Raw genomic sequence first — 27,274 nt, 5'->3', positions numbered from 1 at the left:
GCCACAAAAAGAGATGACCCACTCTCACTAGTATTCTTAAATACAGATGAGGAAGGACACCACTTCAACCGAGACAACACATCCATCCTAGGGCAAGCCAAACAGAGACATGCACAGGAATTCCTAGAGGGTTGGCATTCCAATTGGAAGTCTATCAACAAACACATTGACTTGGACCCCATTTACCACCCTCTGAGAAAAACAAGAAATGGCATCACCACAGGAAATGACATCAACAACCCAAGGAAACCTAAAGATATAAATAGAGAGCAGGTCATTAATACCAGTGCTTCATCGGAGGCTCACTGATGTTGTCACCTAGTATGGTGACGAAACGTCTGAAAATTAATTTTCCAGCTCAGCGAGAAAACTTACATACATGGAGCAAAGATTCTCATGATCTTTCCTATCTGTGTTGTCTGCCCATTCCACTAATTTGTTCAAGGCTTTGTGTAGGTCAACACTATCCCCCTCACAGTTCACAATATTTCCAAGAGCTCTAATTATGCTCAGTATTAAGAAACAAATACTACTTATGGGCTTTTCAATCTTGACGCTCTTTGCTGCACTAACGCATTAAAAGCTCAGAGTTTTTCCAAGTCCTCTCTTGGCTTCCCCTAAAACAGTACCAATGCTCTGCTTACTTTTGCATCGCCCGAGCCTTCTTCGAATCTGACTTTAACTCATATGCTTAATAAGTCCTAGAACCACTTCCTGAGTTTGCTCTAACAGCAATTATCTAAAGAAAAGATCTTTGTTCCAAAGCAAACTGCTTTAAATTCCTCACTACAGCTGTTGGGTACTTATAGTGTTGGAATGTATTTCAGTCTTAGGGTCATGTGGTTAGCATAATACCAACAGAAATGCTACAAGCAAATTTCATTAAATAAAATTACACCCATAACCGTAGAGATAAATAGAAAGACTTCTGTTACTTACTTGGGGATAAGAGAAAGCTGTCCAATACTTGAATGATGCCACACTGCATGCGCCAAGGCCAGAACATAGCTACAGTACATCTCACAATAAGACTGGTGGCAAGCTGTGAAATCAAATAGCTGAAATGGGTATCCTACCCATTCTGTATCCGAGGTTAATGTTGCACTGTTGATGACATTCACAATGCGATCATTCAGTACTATCCAGTAGGGTTCCTTCAAACAAAAGAACAAAAATACTTTGCAAATAAAATCTTAATTAGAAGGCATTTTCAAATTCGATATCCCAAATGTCGCAGCTAACACATTTTCAACTTATTTAAATGACAAATCAGAGTGACCATAATCTTTGTAACATTTGACCCAAAAATGGACTTCTGACCACACACCTTTGCCATCACTAAGCCCACCTCTATAACATCACTTGACTTCATTCTAATGCCATCCACCAGATCAAGATAACCTCATAGTCAAGTCTAGAGATAACAAATGCCTATTTAATATATGGTGGCCAGTCTCCTGTCCATCTTCTGAGGCAATTTGTAACACTGTTATACATATGCTTCCTTGCACCAAACCTTGTCCAGTCACCCTCATGTCTGCTGAAATAAACTGGCTAAGCAGTGCCTTGATTTTAAAATTTTATCTTAAATCTCTGTGGAACTTACCTCTGCCTCCAACACCCACCCCAATTTCCTTCAATCACAACTCAAATATTTGAACTCGACCAGTTTTAATTTCTTCAGCGATTTTAATTGCTCCTATATTAGTAGCTGCATCTACAGATGCCTGGGATACAAGCAGTGGAATATCCTCCTTACAGCTCACTCTTTCCTCTTTATGAAGCATCGAAGGCACTATGTAAATACAATTTTATATTTACTGGACCTCAAGGCATTTGCCTGCATGTTCACAACTAATTTTAATGTTAATTGATACACAGCCAAACATTAACAATTTTACTAATCTGAGAGACTGCAACTGAATTTGTCCTACAAATCTTAATGCAATTCCATAATTAGTTTCTCAGTTGATTGGTGGCAGCAATCTCCTTTCCATCATCTTACTTGATGCTAAGGCCTACAAGCCTTTGCTGTGCCGAACAAACCCTATCGTTTAATATTACATGGAGCAAACCACACTGACTTAAAACTGATATCTGTCGGGAAAACCACAGGAGGCAACTGAGAATAGTCATCCACTCAACATTTCTGGCAAAAGCAATCATCAGCATTATCATGTCAATGGAAAGCTAGGATCAGTAAATCCTTCTATGCCAGTCTGTACAACGCGAAGCCGACCGACAGCACGGCCTCCCAGTCGTTCCTGTCCTCTATCACGGAGGTCTTGGACGATAGAACACGGGAGAGGCTGGACCAGCCGCTATCTCTGGACGAGCTGACCAAGGCCCTCGAGTCCTTCGAAAAGAATAAAACTCCCGGAAGCGACGGCTTACCGGTCGAGCTCTATTCCGCTCTGTGGGCCTTGATCGGCCAGGACCTGCTGGAGGTGTATGTCAGTATGCTTCGGGCAGGTACCATGAGTGAATCCATGAGGAAAGGCATCATCACCCTCATCTACAAGCGGAAGGGGGAGAGGGAGGAACTCAAAAATTGGAGACCAATCTCACTGTTGAATGCGGATTACAAAATTCTGTCAAAGGTAATCGCCAACCGGGTCAGGTCTGCTCTAGGGTCGGTGATTCACCCTGACCAAACCTGTGCTGTGCCGGGCAGGAAGATCGCCGAGAGTCTCGTGCTCCTCAGGGATACGATCGCGTACGTGCAGGACAGGGGGTTGGACACCTGCCTGATCAGCCTGGATCAGGAGAAAGCCTTTGACAGGATATCACACAGATATGAGGGATGTCCTCTCCAAAATGGGCTTTGGGGAGGGAATCTGCAATTGAATCAGATTGCTCTACACCAACATTGTCAGTGCAATCTCAATCAATGGGTGGGAATCAGATAGCTTCCCAGTCAGATCTGGAGTCAGGCAGGGCTGCCCTCTCTCTTCTGCCTTGTTTGTGTGCTGCATAGAGCCATTTGCCAAGTTCATCAGGAAGGATGTGAGCCTGAGAGGGGTGACTATTCCTGGCAGCGGGGGCCTGCAGGTTAAAACCTTCCTGTACATGGATGACGTCGACGTTTTCTGCTCGGATCCGCTGTCCATGCGCAGACTCATGTGCATATGTGACCAGTTCGAAGGGGCCTCGGGGGCCAAAGTAAACCGAGGCAAGAGCGAGGCCATGCTCTTCGGGAACTGGGTCGACCAAAACTCGATCCCCTTCACCGTCAGGACCGACCACCTGAAGGTGCTGGGTATTTGGTTCGGGGGGGGCTGGGGCGTGTGCCAAGTCTTGGGAGGAGCGTATCAGCAAAGTGAGGCAGTAACTGGGCAGATGGAAGCTACGGTCGCTCTCCATCACAGGAAAAAACCTGGTAATCAGGTGTGAGGCACTGTCATTGCTATTATACGTACCACAGGTCTGGCCTATTCCCAGAACTTGTGCCGCTGCAGTCACCAGGGCCATCTTCCAGTTTATATGGAGGTCAAAGATGGATCGGGTTCGAAGGGACTCGCTGTACAAAGATCTGGGCAACGGGGGAAAAAATATACCCAATGCCACCCTCACCCTGATGGCCACCTTTGTGTGTGGCTGCATCAAGCTGTGCATGGACCCCCGGTACGCAAACACCAAGTGTCACTACGTACTGAGGTTCTACCTGTCCCCGGTGTTGCGAAGGATGGGCCTGGCCTCGCTGCCGCGGAACGCTCCGAGTAGTTGGACCGTTCCGTATCACCTGTCCTTCGTGGAGAAGTTTATGAAGAAAAACACCTTTGACCACAAGTTCATCAGGAAGTGGTCAGCACGTAGTGTCCTTGAGACCCTTCGGGAAAAGGAGAGGGCGGATCCTATCGAGCGGTTCCCTGAGCAGACTGTCAAAGCCATTTGGCAGAATGCCTCATCGCCAGAACTTTCCAACAAGCACCAAGACATGGCTTGGCTGGTGGTGAGAAGGGCACTGCCTGTGAGATCCTTCAGTCTGGGCCACCTCGAAGTGGCTGCAGTGGGGCGGGTTCAGACTGTAACACATCTCCTTCTGGAATGTTCCTTTGTAAAGGAAGTCTGGAGGAAGATGCAGTCGGGGTTCATCCTGAGCAGCTCCATGACACGGGGCTCTGTGCTTGACTCTGGGCAGAACCCAACTGCTTTTGTGACTGTGTACATTGAAAGATATTTTTATAAATACACTATATTTTTTAAAGTTAAAACATAAATCAACCAATTGCAGCTCAGCTGAACTGACACATCTGCCTGCCTAAGAAGAACAGGGGGCCCACGTAGTCATTTGGGATTTGCTGACGCCTCAGCTAAAAATGTAATCGTACAGACCTGTAAATAGGAATGATTACTGTTTTCGGTATGCAAACAAATGGAATGTTTACATATGTATGGCATGTCCAGTTGTACAGATCATCAAAGTATTTTATGAATAAAGTATATTTTTGAAATAAAACAAAATGTTAATGGAAAGCTAATGGTTTCTCAGAGAAAAGTTTAACCCCAGACAGACTTTGAAAGCTTCACACAAGATTATTTTCAATTAACATATTTACTTGGAATTATAAATTAACCCTGAATTCAGGTGCCACGAAAGTCTTATTTACATCAACTATTAGTACTTACTAAATTTCTTACTACATTTAAAAACTTACAGGCAATGCAGTTATTACAAGTCCAATTGCATTCATCCAGGCAGTAATGTTTTCTCTCGGTACCAATGGTTGACTGGAATAAAAATAGTACTGAAGCAAATGACAAAGAACAAGCATGAAAGCAAAACACTGTGGATGAAAAAAATAGTAGTAAAAATAGAAAATGCATAAAATCTTCAGCAGATCGGGCAGAAAATATACAGATAATATTTCAGGCAGATGACTTGGCATCAGAACAGCAGATCATAGAAAGACATCAACCTGAAACATTAATAAGATTTCTCTCTTCACAGATGCTAGCAGATGTGCTGTTACAATCCCATCCAATGTAATCTCTGGACAAGTCAAATCCCAGGCTGAAAGCTGGTTTGTTAGTTCATATTTTGCTTTTTTCTAAATTTAACAAGGCAGTCTTTCATTGAAACACAAAGATGTGCTGCAAATCAGATTTCATCAATAAAAGTTTATTATGCAAAGGAAAAGATAAACTAAATTTTGACACATATCAAAAAATTTCAAAACACATTAAAATACAATCCCATCTCTGCCAACACTTGCATGTAACAGTATACAAACACCAGAGAGTTTGTATCTTTATCATTACTAGGGTTCCCTTAACTGCTTTTTTTACCCATTTCCCAGTCTTGAGAGTTTGGTAGCCTCTTCATTGATTATTCACACACGTGAGCTTAGACTTCCACAGCTTCACATAACGTTTCAGGATTCTAAATCAAACACTTCTGGTCTGCAACTTTCAAACTAAAACTCTTACATTGAGGTAACCTATTTCCTAACGGTTCTCAACTCTACCTTTTCCACATAAAGGGCTGTTTCATACATCCAATTTTCTACACAACCTCTGAACTGAAACTAGAAGGCTTCCAAACAATGGGTTTTCCTCCGAGTAAAAATAAACAAACAATCTTGATCCCTTAAAACTGAAAGCAAACTCTGCCACTTAGTATTTACTGCGCTTGCTAATAAAATTCTTATTCAAATAAATCCCCATCACCACCACTACTCCCAGACTTCCTTTCCCATACTGACATTTCTTTCAAAAAACAGCTCCAGAATTACTGACAAGTTAATCAATAAATCCCCTCATACACAGAGACCAAAATGCACATGTGCCACTAATACAAAATCCAAACTTGAATAACCAATGGTCATTTTTATCTTTTGAAAGAAACATGCTCAACAGCATTCTTCAAAACAGGTGAAAGCCTGAAACTTGCAACCATCATGGAATTCAAGCAAATCAAATTTTAGCCAGGTATTTAGCTCTTACATTACGTAAATACAATTCATTCACATTTTAAACGTAACCTGCTCTTTAAGAGCCATCACTGCCCAAAGTGAAGAAAGATAATTTCCAAACAAAGTTACCTCTTAAGTACAACGTTAAGAAGTGCATTTCCAACTTCTTTCCCCGGAACAGATAATGCCATAAGTTCCACACAGGTTACATGAAGGGCATGTGCTGCCGGGTTTGGAAATTCATTGAATCTCCAGTCACAGTTTGGAAATGGACCAGGCGATTTACCTGCCATAGGTGGTGTACTGATTAAGGGAAATATGACTGAATGTGTAACAGTAATTAAAGATTTTCACAAGTAGAAGAAATACATATCAAACATAACCATACTTCATTCATGAAGTACATTGAAAAAAATAACGGACAAACCAATTATACAACATTTAAAAATAATTCATCTAATGTAGCTAATATTTACAAATCAAAAGAACATAAAATACGGGAGGTAATGGACTACCGGTATTATTGCTGGACTGTTAATCCAGAGATCCAGTTAACATTCTGGGGACCCGGGTTTGAATCTCATCATGGCAGATGGTGAAATTTGAATTAATTGAATACCTGGAATTAAGAATCTAATAACAACTGAGGATCCATTGTCGATTATCAAAAAAAAAAACACCATCTGGCTCACTAACGTCCTTTAGGGGAGGAAACTGCCATCCTCCCTGTTCTCATCAACAGGTATCTCCAGACCCACAGCAATGTGGTCGACTCTTAACTGTCCTCTGAGCAATTAGGGACAGGCAATAAAAGCTGCCTAGCCAGCGATGCCCTTATCGCATGAATGAATTTAAAAAGTGTTTCCTTGGTTCATGCTCCATTTGAATTATTGGCACCGGAATACCTAAACCTCAGCAAAACAAATATATTTCCACTTCTATTGATGAATTTTATTGTTATATGGATTGAATAGAAATTAGACAAACGTAGTTATAATGGCATAAACTATAAATAAATTACTACAGTGACTGGAACTGTCAATGCCCAGTTGCTTTTGCTACATAAGATCATAAGAAATAGGAACAGGAGTAGGACATTCAACTTCTGGAGCATATTCTGCATTCAACAGGATCATGGATCATCCAACGCTCCTCAAGCCCATTTTCCTGCCCTTTTCCCCATATCCGTTATTATCAAGACTCCATCTCAGCCTTAAATATACACAAGAACTTGGTACTACAGCTTTTTGTGGTGAGGAGTTCCAAAGACTCTCAATCCTCAGAATAAATTCCTCCGTATCTTAGTGAACCTTCTCTGAACTGCCTCCACTGAAATAATATCATTTCTTAGATAAGGGGGACCAAAACTTCTTACAATACTCCAGAAATGGTCTCAATAGCATCTTGTACTACTGCAGGAGTTCTCTATTCCTATACAGGAATCCCCCACAATGTGAAAGTAGAGCATTCCCATAACACCTTTCATAAGCTGAAATGGCATAAAGCAACGAAGCCTTAATTTATATGGGAAACATTTCACCTTTCTTCGTAAAAGTGAAAATCCTCTTGGATTTCTTTCGGTTAGCAAAATAAAGGTCCTAATGTAGGTCTTTTGTAAAAGCGAAGTGGCGCAAAGCGAAATTTTGAAAAGGAGGGGATACCTGTACTCCAACTCCCTTGAAATAGGGGCCAACATTCCATTAGCCTTCCTGATTACCTGATGCACCTGCATGCTAGCTTTCAGAGTTTTTTGCATAAATAGTCCCAAAGTCCCTTTCTGTTGAAGATTTCTCTATTTAAATAATATTCTTTTGCTCTCCCTTCCAAAATGAACACTTCATATTATTCTCCATTTCTTATCTTTTTGTCCATTTACTTAACCTATCAATATCTCCCTGTAAACTGTTTGTAACCCTCTGGCAAGCTGTCTTTACACCTACACTTGGACACCATTTCCAAAAATTCTGCATGCAGCAATGAACAACTTCATACTGACAGTAATGATTAAAGTTTCTTATGAGAATGATAAAAAGTCTTTCAAACTCTGGAGAAAATTCAAGATTACATTAACAAACTTTCAGTCAATTTATTTCCTTCAAAAGGTATTTTCTGGCTCTTATGTACAGATACTCTTAATAAATTACATTAACTATGGCAGGACTTCTTTCTATAATATACATTTGCTGCACAAGACAAACTAATTAGCACAGAGGAAGGATATTCTCCACCAATCGACCAATTAACTTGCAGTAGTACGTGTCATCAGGAACCCACGGATTGTCTTCTCGTGCATTCATGGCAGATTTCAGGTAAGTTTCACTTAAACACCAGCCTTGTAGTCGGTTATCTTTTAGAGAGCCAATGACTGCATGAACAAGCTTGCGTTTAAGATTTGTGCGATCCCGCAGATGTCTCTCATAGTAATGAAGTGTGTTGTATAGGTAGGTGACAGGTCGGTCTACAGTGGAAACAAAAATGCAATTGAACATTGATCCTACATTTTAGTTAATTTTAAGCAAAAATAAGAATACAAACTCTCTCCAAAATCAGGAATGTAATTAAATGTATCCAAAGACTTGTTACAAAGACACACTAGGAAAATTCACAATAGGATTCATATAGAAAAAAGGTTAAGGGTAGATTTGATACAGGTGCTAAAAGTCACAAAGGGTACAGACAGAATAAATAAAGAGACAATGCAGTGGCAGAAGGGTAAGTAGGCAGATTTAAGGTGATTGGCAAAAGAACCAGGGGTAGCATAAATGAAAAGATTTCTTACATAGCAGTGATTTGAATGTTCTCTACAGAAGAGTGAAAGAAACAGATTTTAACAACAGATTTCAAAAGGGAATTAGATAAGTAATGGTAAAGAAAGAAAATTACACAGCTGCAAAGAAACAACAAGTAAGTGTTATGGACCAGGCCAGACCTTAAAACATTTCAAGAAAGTAGACCAGACCCTAAATTTGCTCGTTGTTTTAAGCAGGTGTAGAGTGGACATTCCAGGAGAGATGGCACTGGTGAAACCACTTAATTTTAACCAAAACAGAATTTATTTACAAGATTACCGAATAAAACACAAACAAAAGAGAACAAAATCCCGAATAACTTAACCTATCTGAAAAACCAACGGATCATCCCAACTTAATGATGTTGTTCCAAATACTTGGAATAATCCCCATAAACACCCCTTGGCACAAAAAGGTAAAATCAAACGTAGGGGCTTACAGGAGAGGTGAGAGAGACACAGAGAGTGAGAGTGAGAGAGTGCAAGAGTGAGAGGGCGCAAGAGTGAGAGGGCGCAAGAGTGAGAGGGCGCAAGAGGGCTACCACCATGGGCCTGGTTCTTTGACAAAGGCCTGATGGCTTTCAGTGAATAATAAGACCAAAGAAAAACTGTGAGCTGGGAGAACTTGCCACTCCCCTTTCCTAGTATAAGTGTTTTTTTCCAAAAACTTTAAAGCCTTTTGTCTGAGGTAGCATCTGTTCATTATTATTAAATTGGCCCTAAAACTCTTCAACCTAGAACTATTAGAGTCTGTGTCTTTTATGACCTCTCTGAAAAAAATCCAAGGACACCATGAACTTGTTAAAGGAGCAGCATCATCACAGAAGAGTGATTAATCTCTTTCAAAGAGCATGAAAGATTAACAGGTCTCCTGTGACACATTGTTCCTATGTTCTATAAAGCCAATTTCACTCCCAAGAGAAAATCTCAACTTCAGACTCCAGAACACAAATACAACACTTAAACAAGTGTAATCTTGTCTCTTTACTAAAGGCAGTTTCACACATTCATTTTGCAAATTGTCCTAAACTGAAAACTTCTGGATTGTCGTAGAGTATGCAAACTTAATGTTATTAGATTAGATTAGATTACTTACAGTGTGGAAACAGGCCCTACTAAAGGCAGTTTCACACATTCATTTTGCAAATTGTCCTAAACTGAAAACTTCTGGATTGTCGTAGAGTATGCAAACTTAATGTTAATAGATTAGATTAGATTAGATTACTTACAGTGTGGAAACAGGCCCGATTAGATTAGATTACTTACAGTGTGGAAACAGGCCCTTCGGCTCAACAAGTCCACACGGACCCCCCGAAGCACAACCCACCCAGACCCATTCCTTAACATTTACCCTTGCACCTAATACTACGGACAATTTAGCATTAGCCAATTCACCTGACCTGCACATTTTTGGACTGTGGGAGGAAACCGGAGCACGCGGAGGAAACCCACGCAGACACGGGGAGAATGTGCAAACTCCACACAGTCAGTCGCCTGAGGCGGGAATTGAACCCGGGTCTCTGGCGCTGAGAGGCAACAGTGCTAACCACTGTGCCACCGTGCCACCCACCCATTACTTCAGACAAATTTCTCAAATGACCTTTTTGCACCTTTCAAGTCATTATTTGATGCAGGAATCTAAGGTTGCAGCCTCTTTTTCATAAAGCCTCATAATTGGAGCTTTCCTGAGCTTCATGATATTCGACTGATGCAGTATTAAGCTGTTTGTTGTCCAGCAATTTTCTGACTGCAGGTCCCAGCATGGCATCCTTCACTCTTCTAATTCGTTCAATTCCCTTTCGAAAGTTGTGCCGAATGTTTCCACCATTCTTCCAGACATTTGATTCTAAATCATAATGTGCAAAAATATTTTTTGCACAGTGGGTTATCTCTGGGGAACCTTTTAACCCTCAAAACATATAGGTTTGGATCAAGTGGGAAGGTAAAACATTCAAAACTTTAAAAATGATCTCGTGGCCTTAACTGCTATGGGCAAGTGACCAAACAGCCCTTGGAATGTGACTTGACCAGTAAATCTTTTATGCCTTCATTTTAATGGGTTTTCTATTTTTCACCAAGAGCGTCAGTTTTTCCTGGCTTGGGAAAACCTGGCAGATAAAAGATGCAAGAGTGATAAGCATTTCTGCAGCATAGTTTGTGGGTAAAGAGGAACAAGAGCACTTTTCCTAGGCCTAACAATCTACACAGTAAAAAGTCTCTTATTGTTGATCTGATTTTCACTTTCACAATCCCTGATCCTACACAAACACACAGATTTCTTCCTTTTTTGTACTTCAATTCTTGCACTTGATAATTCTTTTCGTCCCTCCGCGTCACACATATTCACCCATGTAAAACACTCAAGGCAAGGATGCTATAAAAATGTTGCTTCAGTTGTGATATTGAATACGCATCTTTCCAATACGGGGAAAATATTTCAACATTTCACCTTACTGATCATATCTCCTACATATTAGTGGCGTGGCAGAACATCATCGGCACTGTACTTCCAATCTTTCATGAGACTGTCTTGCTGGTGGCGCAAAGGCATAAAAAATGTCATCCTGCAATCACTGAAGATAGGCTTACACCGCCACGAAGTGAGCCTAGTGCTTCTGTATTGATGAGATAGTTCTAGAGCAGACTCATGACTGCTGCAATGGAGTTTGAGCTCAGTAGGAGTTACTGTGACATTGGCAGTTGCTGCTATCAGCAAAGTGACCCAAAACTGACTCATTATTGGTCACCAGGCCCATAGTGGAGCATTATATCTTTATTTTTATGCCTCGGTGTTCTAAATGTTGTTCTTTTTTCCTGTGTTTTAAGATAGAATTAGAAAGTGGTGCCACTGTACAGCACTTCTCACTGTATTGTGTAACAAAATAAACATAATAAATAAATAAATCATTTGTGAGCAAATTTGATGTTTAGTAAATCGTATCAGATCACTGGCCTTGCAAAGAAACAAGATTGAAATTTAAAAAAAAACTTAATTATACAAATAGTAGAAAACATACCCACTTAGTTAATACACAAGGAAGAGAGACAAGCACTATTAGATATCTTGAAGTACATGAAACCTACCATGAAATTTATACAGGCCTCCGAGGTGATCAAGAAGTGTTTCCAAAGATTTTGAAACTGGGAGTAATTCTAAAAATCTGTGGATTACAATATCAAACACTGGCAAAAACCGAAGGCAGACATTTCCAAAATAAATAGGGAGATATTGAGGCTGAATCTGCACGGGGGGATTAACCTGTTCAGCCAGGCCCTCAAAATACAGCTTTTCAGGATATTTCTGAAAGAGATGAACAGCAAGTAGAAAGCCTTAAGACGATTGACATTAAAATGAATTCTATTCCTGAGCACCATTCTTTCAAATCTTTTGCAATTTCAATCTCATCTTTTTCAATGCTAATTAGCAGCAGAATTTCATTTTCAAAATGCTTACAGTCTTTAATAATGATTGTTAATATCAGGGCAAAGCTTTCAACTTGAAAATGTTTGCGTTCATTCATCAGTCACTACACAAAACATAAAATTAGCTTGAATGCCATTATAGCTCATTCTTCATGATAAGGATGCTGAAAATATTAGATAATTTAAAAGAAAAACACAACCAGAAGGCAACAGAGGTTCTATTCAAACGCTACAATGACATTTCCTCTTCCTGGTGGACCTCTGCCATGCCAAATTTGTGTCTCACATTTCTCATGCCTTTCTACACTTGACTCAAGTCATATTCTCACGTGTGCTTAAAAACATAGAAGACTGCATCTGTAAAGTGGACATACGATGTTTGCCCGATTACCATCAGGACACAAAACCTCAACAGAATCAGTGTCAGTGAATATTGTAAACTTAGCAGTTATGGAAAAACATTTCACTATCACAATCAACGACTACTTCATATTTTCTGCAACACTTTCAATTAAGTAATTATATTTGTCTCGGTTAAGCAAACCAAAATTTGCAAAGGATCTGTAATGAATTGATGGGTCTAAATGCTGATGAATTCAACGAATGGAATTACCAAACTGCAGACTACTTGAAGTGTGTTAGTTCAACTCCAGAATACCATGCTCCATCTTGATCATTTTGTAAATTCTGGCCACAAATTAGCTTCCTGTGGTATGATATTTATGAATTCTAATAAATATAGTGGATCCCTTCTACATTAGAAAAGGTCCTCTGATAAACTTTGAAGGCAAATAAAGTTTGTTCATAACATTCAACTAAAAAATGGATTTCCTATACTTGCAAACGTGCCAAAGAATATGCTTTTCTTACTTCTAATGGAGGTGGAGCAGGAGAGAGAGAGAAAAAGTGTGTGTTAAGTCAACAAAAAGATGAAATAAAGGTTAGTTATTAAGCCTCTAAAGATTACTTTATAATGGTTGCAAGTAAGAAAATGAGTTCAACACCATATCTCACATCTAGAATTTTGATTGAGTCACAATGGATGATTACTGTACAACTTATAAAATCTGATTTTGGACATATCAAAATTATATTAATTTTCCTCTTTTTGAAGTGGCTTTTCATAAAGATTTTAGACCAAACAATGTAAAGTTCCAGATATGTCAGACCATTCCTCAAAATTGGAGCCACAATTTTCTGAGTAATGTGATCTGCAATTGGCATGCTGCTGATGACAAGTATTTCTTGTAAATACAAAAATACTAATATTGCTCATGATATCTGCTATGAAGTTTACTATGAAATTTGAAAGTCAGATTGTATAGATGACTTTCAGCAAATATCAAGGTCATTGGGATCACAGCAGGAAAATGGAAAAACCGACTTCTAACATACTTTAAATTACATTTAAATGGAACAAAACTGCTGATGCAGGATACCCTGTATTTCATTCCAATATTTAACTAAATTAGAATGATGGAAGAAAACTATGTTAATTGCACTCACCTTATACAACCGGACCAATATACAGTTAAAATGTTAGATACATTATGATGAGAGCTCAAACTGACAGCATAAAGTGTCATCAACAATGCTATGAAGCAACACTTACTCACCAATAACCTGTTCACCAATGCTCAATCTGTGACTACTTGGCTCATGGCTTCAGTGAAAAGGTGAGGGGGTGGGGCTCTGCCCCTAATGTGAATGAATTACGCGTTGTGCAAAGAGGATGGCTGAAGTTATTGGAGGCCAAACAACTTCAAAGCAAGGGAATTGTCAAAGGAGTTCCTTGGAGCAGTGCTCTGAGTTGAAATACTTTTAGTTGTTTCAGTCAAAAATTAAAGCTATTTTCGCATCCTGCTTGCCAAAACAACTTCTTTAGATACACAATTGCAGCAGCATACTGCAGTGCATGTTGCAATGCTATAACGACTAATCAAAATCATAATCTGAGAAAATCATCTTTATAAGGAAAGCCATTACTTAAGATTCATTTTGGAGGGGCAATTTAACAGTGAGTAGGTGCCAGACAGACTGTACAGAGCAAGATGTCATCATCCTTTTCATCCTAAATTGAGATTCACACCATTCAGCTGTCAGGGTTGCTTACTTTTGTTCATGGGATGTGGGATGCCCATCTACTATTGCCCTGAAGGTAGGTAAGCAACAACAGAACTTCATGTGTGATTAGTGACTGGTTCTGGCCATGTGATCATCAGAGCAATAAACTCTGGAACACAGTATGCCTTAGCTTTTTGCTTTTCAAAATAACTCATTAGTCAAAATGCTTTGTTTGCTGTAAGCCAATCTCTGCAGAAAACGATTCATTACTTTTTTCCTGAAGAGGGAAAGTGCTTCTACATTACTGATTGGGTACGTTAGCCATTATTGCTCCTTTATTGAATAAATTTTGTTTAGCTAACAAATCTTTAACTGTATTTTTTCATAAACGTGGTTGCTAAATCTTTTTGTGTAAAACCAAATTTAATGAAGGTATTGAATTGGTCATCTCTGCAGCTGGAAAAATCTTTTTGTTTTCACCCATGGGGCTACAGCAACAGTACACTTGTCCAGTTTGCCATAACACAAGTTTTCACAAAGTAAAATGCTTAATTTCTGATAAATTTAAAATTTAAAACTGCTGCACTGAGTACATCATGACTGAGATTTTGTCTATACAAGTGCTCAATGTGACTGACAAAATGCATAGAAAACTACTCTCAAAAAGAAACTGAAAATGGATATAGAACATCTGCTATCGATATAAACTTAAACCATAACAGTGTATTAATGCAAGATTTTAATGTCTGACATAAAAGATGACCAATGGCAGACACCCACCTTATGATAGTTCATGTGTTTTGTATGCCAGTCATGTTGGAGCCAATGCTCTGGAGAATTTTCCTTCACAAAGTCACTCACTCGGTTCCTAAAATCATTTGGCTTTAACAGCAACAGCTGAATAATGAAGTAACAGACTTGGGCCTCATTTCCTTCATGACTTCGCAAAGCCTATAATTAACAATAAAATCCAAACCTCCATAAGAATAGGAATTTTTGTTGAAGATCATTGCTAACAAAGCAGAAATTTATTTTCTGTACAGTGCACTTAAGGTAGTGGCGATAATGGAAGAATCCCACCTTCCATTATGTTTTGTACAAATATAGAGGCTGGCTACATGAAATTTTCCTTCTTTGTCATGCCCCAGATAACTATAGATCAGCTTCTGCTGTAATAATTTCGAAAGTTTGCTATCGTTACTCAATGAAACTGATACCAGTCCATACATATATGAGACAACCCAGAAATTTAGAGATTGCTGTCTGCGATTCCAATTTAGAGGTTACACTATTAAGGCACTGCAAACCATACCTATAATCCAGACTATGATCCCCAAGCACGAATTGATTAAAAACCTATAATATTGTGGCAATATTGTTACTGTAAAAGCCTTTGAAATAGTAGCATGCTATGGAATAAGGTACAAGTAAATTTCTTTTTTAAACAGCATACTATCTCCACAATTGTTGCTTAACACTCTAACCAATCTTAAAAGGCAAATTCAATACTGTCATCAAAAGTTCCACATTTCTATCCTTTTTGATCTATAATCATAACTATTTATGGCATTATCTGAAAATCAGAAATTTGAGAGGATATTTCAATTTAATTGACTACATACCCTACTTCCTGACAACACTGCTGCTATACACCTGCAGATCCTCTTGATTTAGTAGATTTAAACTTAAAAAACATTTTAAAAAGCATAAATCCACACTGGAGACCTTTGAGGCAGATTTCTTCAGTCAACAGTAAATGTCATGGTTTCTCTGTTGACCGCAAAGTCTGGCTAATCATAAATTACTTTGAAAGGGAAAGGAGAATCAAGTAAATCAATTAGAGATACAGAAGAACAGAGACCATGCTATTTTAAAACTAGGTTGCTGTATTGATACTCTTAAATAATCTTGAGAATAATAGTGTACTTCATTTACCAGGCATAATATCAATCTGTCCAAGGTGACGATGTTATATTTCCACACCATGTCATTAAGGATCTCTATGCATTTATTCAATTGTTGTCCTCCAGCAGAAGTTGAGAACTCATAGACGAGGAAGTCAGCAAATGTTCGAACATGAGCTACCAAAGCTCGAGCTCCTATTCTCTCTAACACTCTGCAGTCAAGAGAGTAATTTAGATTTCTTTTCAAAATACAATTTACACAAAAACAGTATAATTCTAAATATATAAAGAACATGTGAAATACCAGCATTGAGAGAGAATGGCATTTTACATAATGAGCATTTACTTTGCTTGAATATTTTGCACCAAATAAACAAACTTCCATTCGTATAATCATAAAACCACATTACAATTCAAGGTTAATTTCTTCACAAGAATAGAAAAAAGTAAATTTTAATCAGTTGAAAATTGATAATTGTTAGAAACTAAATTTCATTACCATATATACAATAAGTAGAAGTTGAACTTCTTTGCTATTGAACAATGACATTAATTGTAGTCTTTAAGTGAACCATAATTAGAACCTGGAGGACAATAGGAGATAATTTATGCCTATTTAATGTGAGGCATTCTGTCCTTATTTTTATTCTACTTCATAAACTTGTAAATGAGCTGTAGCTTAGGTAAACTTCTTAGACTGTAATTACAGCTTTCCTTTGGATGAGCTGCAGCTTTTTTAATTTGAGGAATCTGCAATTGTGACACGGCATGAGGAGTACACAAGAGTGGTATTTTCACTTGCAATGTTGAATAGAAACCCCCATCTAAGAACTACCTTGCACCTTATAAAAATTAAGATGTCTTCTTTTATTTCAATTTACATTTTGCCCCTCCCTCACTTCTGATTGCCTTGTTTCACAACAGAAAGTAGGGGGTCTTCCAAAAAAAATTTAAGTCAACCAGCTTGGGAACTGCTTGTGTTTAGCTTCTGAATGATCCCAAAGTTGATCTCAAAAACAGGGGAACTGTCCACCCAATAATTTCACAATTTTATGTCGATAGAATAGCAAACCACTAACAGCTGAAGTCAGTGATTACATCAAATCACGAAACACAAAAAATAACAAAAGCCACAAAACCATTATTTTCCACTCTCATTCACGCATGGAATTGTTCTATTGAATTCAGTTCTCATCTGTTCAACTTTTTATCCTCTTCCTTAAATCATCGTTTTTTTTAATATAAAGAACAAACTTGAAACTGGTTGTCAATTTCCTGCCTCTTCACATCTATAATGCTTATGGCATTTTGTGAAGCCTGACTGTCATTATAAATTCTATGCTTCTTAATTGCATAATCCAGATTAGAAAAGGCACTCAGCAGAAAACTATAAATGTGATCTTAGGTATTATTCCACTAGGAGCTCCAGTTCTCTGTAATACTGTGGCATAATAAATATCACAACTACGTTTGTTTACCACAGAACAGGTTTTACCATCAATTCTTTCAGATATGTTAACTATTGCTTCAAAGTTGCAAATAAAGTTTTGTGCACTAAAAACTGCAAGGAGCATATTTAGTGCATAAACAAACTGGTCAGACAGTAGCGATTGTGAGTTTATATATAACTACTTCTCAAAAAGGAGGCAAGATGCCTTTCCTGTAGGAAAGAAATCAAAAAAGAAGAATTAAAATGACAATTAAGATAGCCCAAAGCTTTTCACTTATGAAGTCTTAGGAATTAAGATAATCGTTTAATTAAGAAAATGAAATGTAGCATGGCTTAATGATATGGGTGGTGGGGTGGCAGGAAAATAATTTACTTTTTTTTACTCAATTAAATCACATAAATGCTGTTATTTATTACCAAGATAGTGTCCAGAGATGTGCAGGCTAGGTGGATTAGCCATGGGAAATGCAGGGTTACAGGGATAGAGCAGGAGGTTTGGTTGGACTCGCTGGGTCGAATGGCCTGCTTTCCACACTGTAGGGATTGTATGGATTCTGTGGCATTTTTAAAATACGCAGATAGTTCTGTTAAATTTTAATAACATGCTACTAAATTCACAAAATATATTTATCTTATGATGATCTTGACCTGTAGCCAATCTGATTAATGTGATCAGTCTCTAACAACATTTTCCAGAGCAGACAGAGGAAGAGTGGTGGAGACCCCTGCATAGAGAAGTGCGTGATAATATCGTTCTCGTTGGTCATTGATTTCCATTTTCTATATTCTTCTTCCACATTCTTCTTTAAATTAAAACGACTTTCCTGAGGCACATTGTTCTGTTTAAAAAAGGCCTAAAGCAGACAAAACATTACAAGTTAATATAAGCAAATGAAGAAATGTTACTTACATGTGCATAAATTAACACTGGTTGAAATATTTGTGGTCACCCAGTTTATTTCAAAACTTGGTCAAAGTGTTCAATTCAAACCAGGAGAGAGAATTGAACTATTTTAGATTTCAACTTGAGAACTGAAATCTACTAATCTTTCTAGTCCAAGAAATAAATTAACACTTGATTTTTCCAGTCTTGCTTTTATTACTTTATAAAAACCTAGACATTACTCCCAGGCTATGATCTTGCAAGTATGGAAATAATACTTCAACTGATTTGTTCTGTGGTTGTACTCTTCTCTTCTGACACTGATAATCCATGCCTAAGCATTTTACTTTTGCAATTATGTTGAAGCAATTTAATAACTATTCTACAATAGGACAAGAAAAGTATGCCTGGGACTAGAACCCCACGTTATTATTTCTGGGGACATGGATTTTAATGCCATAGTGAGAGCAGGTGGAATTTGAACATCTTTAATATCAACCTGCTTTTACCTTCTCCCCAAAACAAGACGACCCTGGCAGACCCATTGTTTCCACATGCGAACCACTTTGTATAAAACATTTGCTCCTTGTGCTTAAGTTCTGTCTCCTCTCACCTTAAAAATGTACCCCCTAGTCTTGAAGTCCCCCAGCTTAGGGGGAAGACAACTACCATTAAGTCTATCTACACCCTTCATTATTTTGTAAACTTCTATAAGCTTACCTCTCAACCTCCTATGCTCTAACGATAAAAGTCCCACCCAACTAAACTTATTTCTTCTTATCGTAACTATTTTAGCTCCCCTTGTTCGGTCTCTTCCCATTTACAATTGCGATTCTTCGGATGTTTTATGTTGGCTCCAAGTTTCAGCTTCTTTTCACCAGCCAGCTTTTCTTTATCAGGGATGTGCAATCCCTTGACACACTCTCAACACATCAGTAATGGTCTGAACGTTCTCCATTTCTCTCTTGAAAAGTGGTCTGAATAGTCCTTACCCACCACCACTCTCCTTTGTCTGGCTGATCTCATTCTCACTTTGAAAAACGTTTCCTCTAACCTGTCACACTTTCCCCAGATTAAAGGTATGGTTATTGGTACCCGAATGGATACGTGGAACATTTCTTGGTTGACTCCTACTTGGGATCCCCCCTCACAACGCTTTCTCCAATACATCAATAACATCCTTGACAGTCCTTCCTCCTCCCTCGCAAAATTGGAAATATTAATTCATTTTGCATCCAATTTCTAAACTTTTCTCAAATTCATGTGGTCCATCTCTAACACTCCTATTCTCTTCCTGGACTTCATGGCTTTCATTTCTGCTATAGGCAGTCTACCAATATCCACTACAAACCCAACATCACCCAGTCACCTTGACTACATTTCCTTGTACCCAGTTTCCTACAAGGACTTCATTCCATTTTCCCAGTTCCTCAGACTCCGTCAAACTAGTTCTAACTGTGCCACATTCCTCAAGGATACCTCCAACATGCTTTCGCATTTCCTCAAAAAAAGAATCCCCTGCTGTGGTTGATCAAGCTGAAGTACTATTTCCACTGCAGCACAGCTTGAAACAATGCAGGTTCATCTAGATATTCTAGCAAATTCTAGGCAGTGCTCAAGTTACTCCTGTTAAGTTCTTTTTCCAGTACCAATTCAGATTTTCAAGAGTTTTTGCTTTTGTTCACTCAATACAAACTGGAATGATTTCAAGGAATGGTGGCAGTTTGATTGCCAGTCAAATGGTCAAGTCTTGGTAAATCAGGGAGGATAAAAGACCAAACCTTTGGATTCTTGTCTAGCTACGGGAAAAACAAACTTCAGAACCTGGAATGGAAATCAGAATTAGAACTTCCTTCTGAGATTAGTTTAATATGGATAGCTTAGATATCAATGCTCTAATAAAATTGCAAAGCAGATTCACTCTGAGTTACATTTCCATGCCAGTATCACAGATGCAGTCTTTTCTTCAGTTTATCCCTTTTCCAGACCACTCCCAATCAGATTATTTTCCTGTAACTTTAAACATGATTTACCTAAAAGGTAGAATACTTTCTTGACTACTTGTATGCAATATTGAGTGAAATCAACCAGTAAATAAAACAATCCTTTTCACTATTTCACAACTGTTCACGTCCCACTAACACTAAGAGGCTGCTTTTCTGGAAATCTCAACTGTCCATGTACGTTTCACTTTAGGTAGCCAGTTTGTAAAATGGAAGATTTAATTGCTACAACCAGAGCACAGTAATAAATTATTGAGAAGGCTGGCTATCTGAAACCAAAACTGAAAAGATTGGTTATACACAGTAGGCCAGGTGACCTCTGCAAAATGTAAAAACACTGTAAACTTGTGCTCCAGAACAAGGTGAGCCTCTAACCGATCTGTTCCAAGACAGTAAATCATTAGCACTTACCCAAAGAGTGGGAAATTACCCAGGTATTACTGGCGCACAAACAGTCAAACAAATCCAACCTAATTAATGTCCTATCAGACAGAGTATAGAAACAGACCCTTTGGTTCAACCAGTCCATGCCGAACATAATCCCAAACTAAACTTGTCCCACCTGCCTGCCCCAGCTCAATCCTCTCCAACCCTTTCCTAATCATGTACTGATCCAAACACCTTTTAAAGGTTGTAATTGTACCCATATCCACCACTTCCTTAGAACATTCATTCCACATGCGAACCACCTTCTGTGTAAAACATTTGTCCCTTGTGTGGTTTTAAATTCTGTCTTCTCTCACCTTAAAAATGTAACCCCTTGTCTTGAAGTCCCCCAACTTAGGGGGAAGACAACTATCATTAAGTCTACTTACACCCTTCATTATTTTATAAACTTCTATAAGGTTGCCTCTCAACCTCCTATGCTCTAATGAAAAAAGTCCCAGCCTTTCTTTAAAACTCAAATCTTCCATTCCTGGCAATATCCTGGTAAATCTCTTCTGAACCCCCTCAAGCTTAATAATATCCTTCCCATAACTGAGCGACCAGAACTGGACGCAGAATTCCAGAAGAGGTCCTACCAATGTCCTGTACAACCTCAACATAATTTCCCAACCCCGATACTCAAAGGACTGACCATGAAGACAAGATTGGCAGCAAAATGATGGAGGGAGAAATTGGCATTGCTAATAAGCGACACTTAAAGGAATAAGCTAGTCACTGATGCTCTGTTTGGATGCCACCAGAGCTACTGTACTCCTAATCTCATTACTGCCTTCATCTAAACATGGACAAAAGAACTCCAGAGATGAGGTTAGAGTGGCTACCCTCGACATAAAAATATAACTCAAGATAGCATATCATTAAGCAGATTGAGCGAAACCAAAAAGGAAGATGGCTGATGTCATTAGAAGTCAAATGTTTTGGCCAGCACAACAGTACAGAAGATATTTGCGATAGCATTCTCAGAACACCATCTTCAGCTAAATTCTCAATTACCTTCCTTCCATCATAAGATCATAAATGGTAATGTTCGCTCATGACTGCATCATGTTCATCACCAATTGTGAATGCTCAGATACTGAAAGTTTAGGTTGCTAAGAGCAAGTAACATGTATGCCACACAATTGGCAAGCAATAAACATCCCCAGTAAGGGAGAATCTAAATATAACCCCTCGATGTTCAATGTTATTAGCATCACTAAATCCCTCACTATCAGCTCTAGTTTAATCAGAAACTAAACTGGAGCATCCATCTCACTATTGTGGCTACAAAAATAGGTCAGAAACTGGAAATTCTGCATTAACGAACTAATCTCCCGTCTTCGCAATGCAATACTACTACTTCCAAGGCATAAATCATGAGGGTGATGGAATATTCTCGACATGTTTGCATAGCGCAGCTTCAACAGCACATAGGAAGCTTGACATCATCTAGGACAAAGCAGGCTGCTTGATTGACACCACAACCATGACCTTCAATATTCAATCCCTTACTAACAATACATGGTGGCAGCAGTTTATATCTTTTAAAAGATGCACTGCAGTCACTCATGAAGGTCTGTTTGTCAATACAAATAGCCCATCTTTTTATTTTACTCAATTTTTGATTCTGGACTGAAATATGAAAAGTTAGCTTTAAAATTTGAAGATTGTTGAAGGATCTCTGCACTTTTAAAAAGTAAGTTACCTGAAACCCATTGCAAGTGCTGTTTACACAGATGTCATTTCAAGCAGTGAGGAACACCTATCTGCGGAAGAGCTGAGGCCAGAGGTATACGTACACAGAGATTTAATTGTGTATTGTCAACCAGTAATCAATGATAAAGGTCCCCTGCCTGCCAACAACTATATGATTAGCTCTCTGGTAGCTGAACAGTTAGGGGGTATCAATGTTTGGCAGAAGAAAATGGATTTCCAGCAGGGGACGTGGTGTGTTTCAGTTCTGCAATAAAAAGCACCCCAAACCTGAAGAGAGCTAATTTATTTCCCTTCATTAGTTGCTATAAGCTGTGACTTTAATTAAGAAGCCAGAGACTTTCATAAGTGTGAGCCAGTCACCCCTGCCTCCTACAAATAAAAACAAATAGCAAAAAACAATTGAGAAACAGCATTCTGAAAGCATCATCTCAGACAACCCTGTCGACAAGAACCACTGAACTACTTCTCGGTCTTTCCCTCTACTCATAACACCCATGTTTCTCTTATGACGGTACATTATGTAGATGGAAATTTTTTTAAAGTGGGTTAGAGCTTTAACTAGTACAGTTATATCCTGACTATTCATAATTGCTTATCTGTTGTTAGAACCTATTTATTTCTAATATATGGTCATTATTTTTAAAGTACAGAAATCTGACCTGTGCTGTGTTTCAAATTGGCACAGATAAATCAGAGAATTTTGCATAGTTTTTAAAATCTTTAATTTTGTGATGGCTCCATGATTAGTAGAACTTGATTGCTAGCAGGCTACCACAGTGAGGTTTAACAGATAGCACCTTCCAAATCCAAGGTCTCTTCAACCTAAAAGGCCAAGGACAACAGGAACACTACCACCTGCAAGTTCCCCTCAAGTCTCTCAGACTTGGAACTATACTGGCATTCCTTCACAGTTACTGGGTCAAAATCCTTAAGTTGTCCTCCCAATATGTGGTTGTCCTGATATTCCAATGACTGCAACGATTCAAGAAGGTTCCTCATTATCACCAGAGGGCAACCAAAATTAGATTGTGCCATATAAGGTTGTAATCTTCACATTCTGCTCAACTCCATCACAATCACTTCCAAATGAGAAATGTTGCCCATCGCCACACTTCCTTTAAGCCATTTGCTGCTGAAACCATAACTTTAATGTTTTCTTAGCGAACCTGTCATTCTCCATCATCCTCAACTGATCCAAACCTCTGCTGTCCTTATCCCATTCTTGATTAAGTGAATTCATTCAACCCTTTTAATTCCAAATCCCACAGCACCTCAATTTTTTTTTCTCCTGAATTCCTTCACTGTTCAGAGCTGAAAATGTGTTGCTGGAAAAGCGCAGCAGGTCAGGCAGCAACCAGGGAACAGGAGAATCGACGTTTCGGGCATAAGCCCTTCTTCAGGAATGGCTTATGCCTGAAGAAGTGCTTATGCCCGAAACGTCGATTCTCCTGTTCCCTGGATGCTGCCTGATCTGCTGTGCTTTTCCAGCAACACATTTTCAGCTCTGATCTCCAGCATCTGCAGACCTCATTTTCTCCTCCTTCACTGTTCACCACCACCATGCCCCCTACCCAATTCTGTCCCATGTCCATAACAGATTCTGCTCCGGACTTTGTTCCTTGACAGACTTCGCTCTCACTTTTCCCCAACACTAACCTTCAACCAGCTATGCCCTATGCATTGCAATTTTCTAAGTCATTATGGCATAGTGGGAGGCCATTCAGCCATTAGTGGTCCATGAGCCTCTGTAGAAAAAACCATTGGGTCCTAGTTTCCCCTCTATCCTTGCAGTCTCCTAAGGGGAAATTAAATTTCCTTTTGAAATTACTGATTGTCTCTAAAACCTTCCAACTATTTGCTACTCAAAGGCTCATCACTAAATCCATCTCTCAGGCTAACTTTTCACTCACTGTCATAGTAATTAGATTAGATTACATTACAGTGTGGAAACAGGCCCTTCGGCCCAACAAGTCCACACCGACCTGCCGAAGCGCAACCCACCCATACCCCTACATTTACCCCTTACCTAACACTACGGGCAATTTAGCATGGCCAATTCACCTGACCTGCACATCTTTGGACTATGGGAGGAAACTGGAGCACCCTGAGGAAACCCACGCAGACACGGGGAGAACGTGCAAACTCCACACAGTCAGTCGCCTGAGGCGGGAATTGAACCCGGGTCTCTGGCGCTATGAGGCAGCAGTGCTAACCACTGTGCCAAAATACCATAGTGTGGTATTTTTCTGTAGATGTTGTCCAGATAAGTGCAGTGATTGATTGCCTTGGGCAGTTCCAATGTGAATCACTCCAATGACAATTAAAAGACTTTCTAATATGAAATGAGCTGTTTGCTAAATCAAGTTATTAAACAATGGTCATTCAAACACCAGCAAAACCTTGTCATTTAGAGAGAATCTAACACCATTGGCATATTTCTTTTGATTCTGACAGCTTTTATAAAGGAGGCATTAAACCATTGATCTTCTAACTGGTGTATTCTCCAAGGCAACCTCCACAAATTAGAGTCCACTGAAAAACAATCAGCAATCCCTTTTTCTACAGTATAAAATGTTACACCTCTTTACATTGGTATCCATGCTAATGATCTGACAAGCAGAAGACAAAAACTTTTGTGAAAGTCTCTTTCCAGCAATACTCAAACTCTTTCATATTTAATCATTTAACCAAGTTTTGGAGAAATTAACATTTTTTACAATTCCATGGTATAGAAACAAGCAAGCATAAAACTACTGTTCCAGTCTAATAATCAGGAAACAGGTACCAGTGAAAACATGGACATAGAAATAAAATAGCCCCATATTAGAAGCTGTCATAAAGCATGTCATGTGATAGAGCTTAGGCCCTGACGAGTTTAAATTCATAAAATTCTATTCTTACAGAAATTTGTAGCTAGGCTTAGTAATGTGACAACTGAAAATGTCATCGGTGACTTCCGTTGAAAGGGTTTATTCTCTTGGTAAATTGTGGATTCACATTACCAGATTGGAGATTATATTTTAGAACAAACCTTTCTTTAATGATTTCAATTACAGAGAGGAACACACAAATTCCAGCTTAGAGGCAGAATTTATTCAAAGCAAATGGTATTGTATTTAAGAGTTGGAGTTGGCTGAATTTGTTGACCATTCTGGAAATCTCTTTCAATTAATTCCTGCAGTGACAGAGCAGGGACAAAATGGGTCACCAATGATTAATTGGGAAAATTATTAATTTAAATCTCTTTAGGATAAGCTAGGATAGAAAGTAGGCAAAAGTGAGGACTGCAGATGCTGGAAATCAGAGTCTAGATTAGAGTGGTGCTGGAAAAGCACAGCTGGTTAGTCATCATCCAAGGAGCAGGAAAATCGACGTTTCGGGCAAAAGATGAAGGGCTTTTGTCCGAAATGTCGATTTTCCTGCTCCTCGGATGCTACCTGACCGGCTGTGCTTTTTCAGCACCACTTTAACCTAGGATAGAAAGTAGACATACCTTGGCATTAATTAAACAAAGGCATTAATCAAGTTGATATTCATATATCTTCATATATATCATGGGGAGGGTGCAAACAGAAATTTGTCAAAGTTCATTAATGTGTCTATTGAGAGGCTGTGTTAAGAAATTTTAATGAAAGTTCACATTTTAGACTTTTGTAATACATATTAACTTCCTGAATATCAAGAATTTGTTGTAATTTACTGTTTTATTCTTGTCACTATGTTAACTTTATCATGAATGCGGATTACCCTTTAAATTAAGCCATAAGGTCGGATGATATGATGCTGTCAGTCTGGAGTTATATGAACTAAACAATGGCTAGTTCTATTATTTCTGGTACCCATGCCAAGGCTAAATTAAAGCATTATTCATCCTTTAATACAATTATGGATATCGCGTACAAATACTTCAGGCTTACATTTAGCAGCTGCCTTTGACAGAGACGATGATGTGGAGATGCCAGTGTTGGACTGGGCTGGGCAAAGGAGTAGCACTCTGAAAGCTTGTGATTTCAAATAAATCTGTTGGACTATAACTTGTTATCATGTGACTTCTGACTTTGATAGATAGAGTGAAGAAAATTACGAAATTTGCAATAAATTGGCACCTACCCTGAAAGAATGCCACTGGATCTCATTGGACTACAACTGGCACACAATAGAAGATTGGCTAAATGGTGGACAACAATACATTAAGGTTTACATAAAGATTTGTAGTTCGGGTGCCAGTTGTCACAGTTGCCGGTATGACCACCAATCAACAACTCAAGTCAGGGAAACAGTCAGACAAAAGAGTCTCAGGATGATCCAGGTTATGATTATGGTCTCATACAGACTACACAAGTACAGACAAAAAACAATTGTGTGCAAAAAGTCATTAACTTCAAAAATAGCCAGTCAGAAGTAGACCACAACAATGAAACAGGCTATCACCATAGGATCGAACAAAACTACATACAGAAAGAGAAAGGCACTACAAGACAATGAATAAGCTAGGTAAAAACAATGACTGTTGATGTTGTAAACCAGAGTTTAGATTAGAGTGATGCTGGAAAAGCACAGCAGTTCAGACAGCATCCAAGGAACAGTAAAAATTGACGTTTCAGGCAAAAGCCCTTCTTCAGGAATACAGGCAGAGTGCCTGAAGGGTGGAAAGATACATGAGAGGAGTGCGGGGGTGGGGAGAAAGTAGCATAGAGTACAA

At 38.8% G+C, this 27,274-nt stretch overlaps 1 protein-coding gene across 3 annotated transcripts in view; it reads right to left on the bottom strand.

Moving 5' to 3' along the window:
* med23 (mediator complex subunit 23) overlaps positions 1–27,274 on the bottom strand; it is a 121,241-nt gene that overhangs the window by 29,579 nt on the left and 64,388 nt on the right. For all 3 annotated transcript variants that reach the window (XM_043683331.1, XM_043683338.1, XM_043683342.1), the window contains 8 exons: positions 18,193–18,398; positions 16,126–16,306; positions 14,971–15,141; positions 11,788–12,004; positions 8,137–8,373; positions 6,045–6,210; positions 4,659–4,731; positions 940–1,154 (listed from right to left, as the gene is read on the bottom strand). In XM_043683331.1, the coding sequence (XP_043539266.1) occupies positions 940–1,154; positions 4,659–4,731; positions 6,045–6,210; positions 8,137–8,373; positions 11,788–12,004; positions 14,971–15,141; positions 16,126–16,306; positions 18,193–18,398 (1,466 nt within the window). The remainder of the gene's footprint in view (positions 1–939; positions 1,155–4,658; positions 4,732–6,044; positions 6,211–8,136; positions 8,374–11,787; positions 12,005–14,970; positions 15,142–16,125; positions 16,307–18,192; positions 18,399–27,274) is intronic.

The sequence above is a fragment of the Chiloscyllium plagiosum genome, chromosome 3 (assembly GCF_004010195.1).
Source record: "Chiloscyllium plagiosum isolate BGI_BamShark_2017 chromosome 3, ASM401019v2, whole genome shotgun sequence".
Classification (NCBI taxonomy): Eukaryota; Metazoa; Chordata; class Chondrichthyes; order Orectolobiformes; family Hemiscylliidae; genus Chiloscyllium; species Chiloscyllium plagiosum.
Note: the sequence above shows the minus strand (reverse complement) of the source record. Positions and strands in the feature narration are given on the sequence as shown.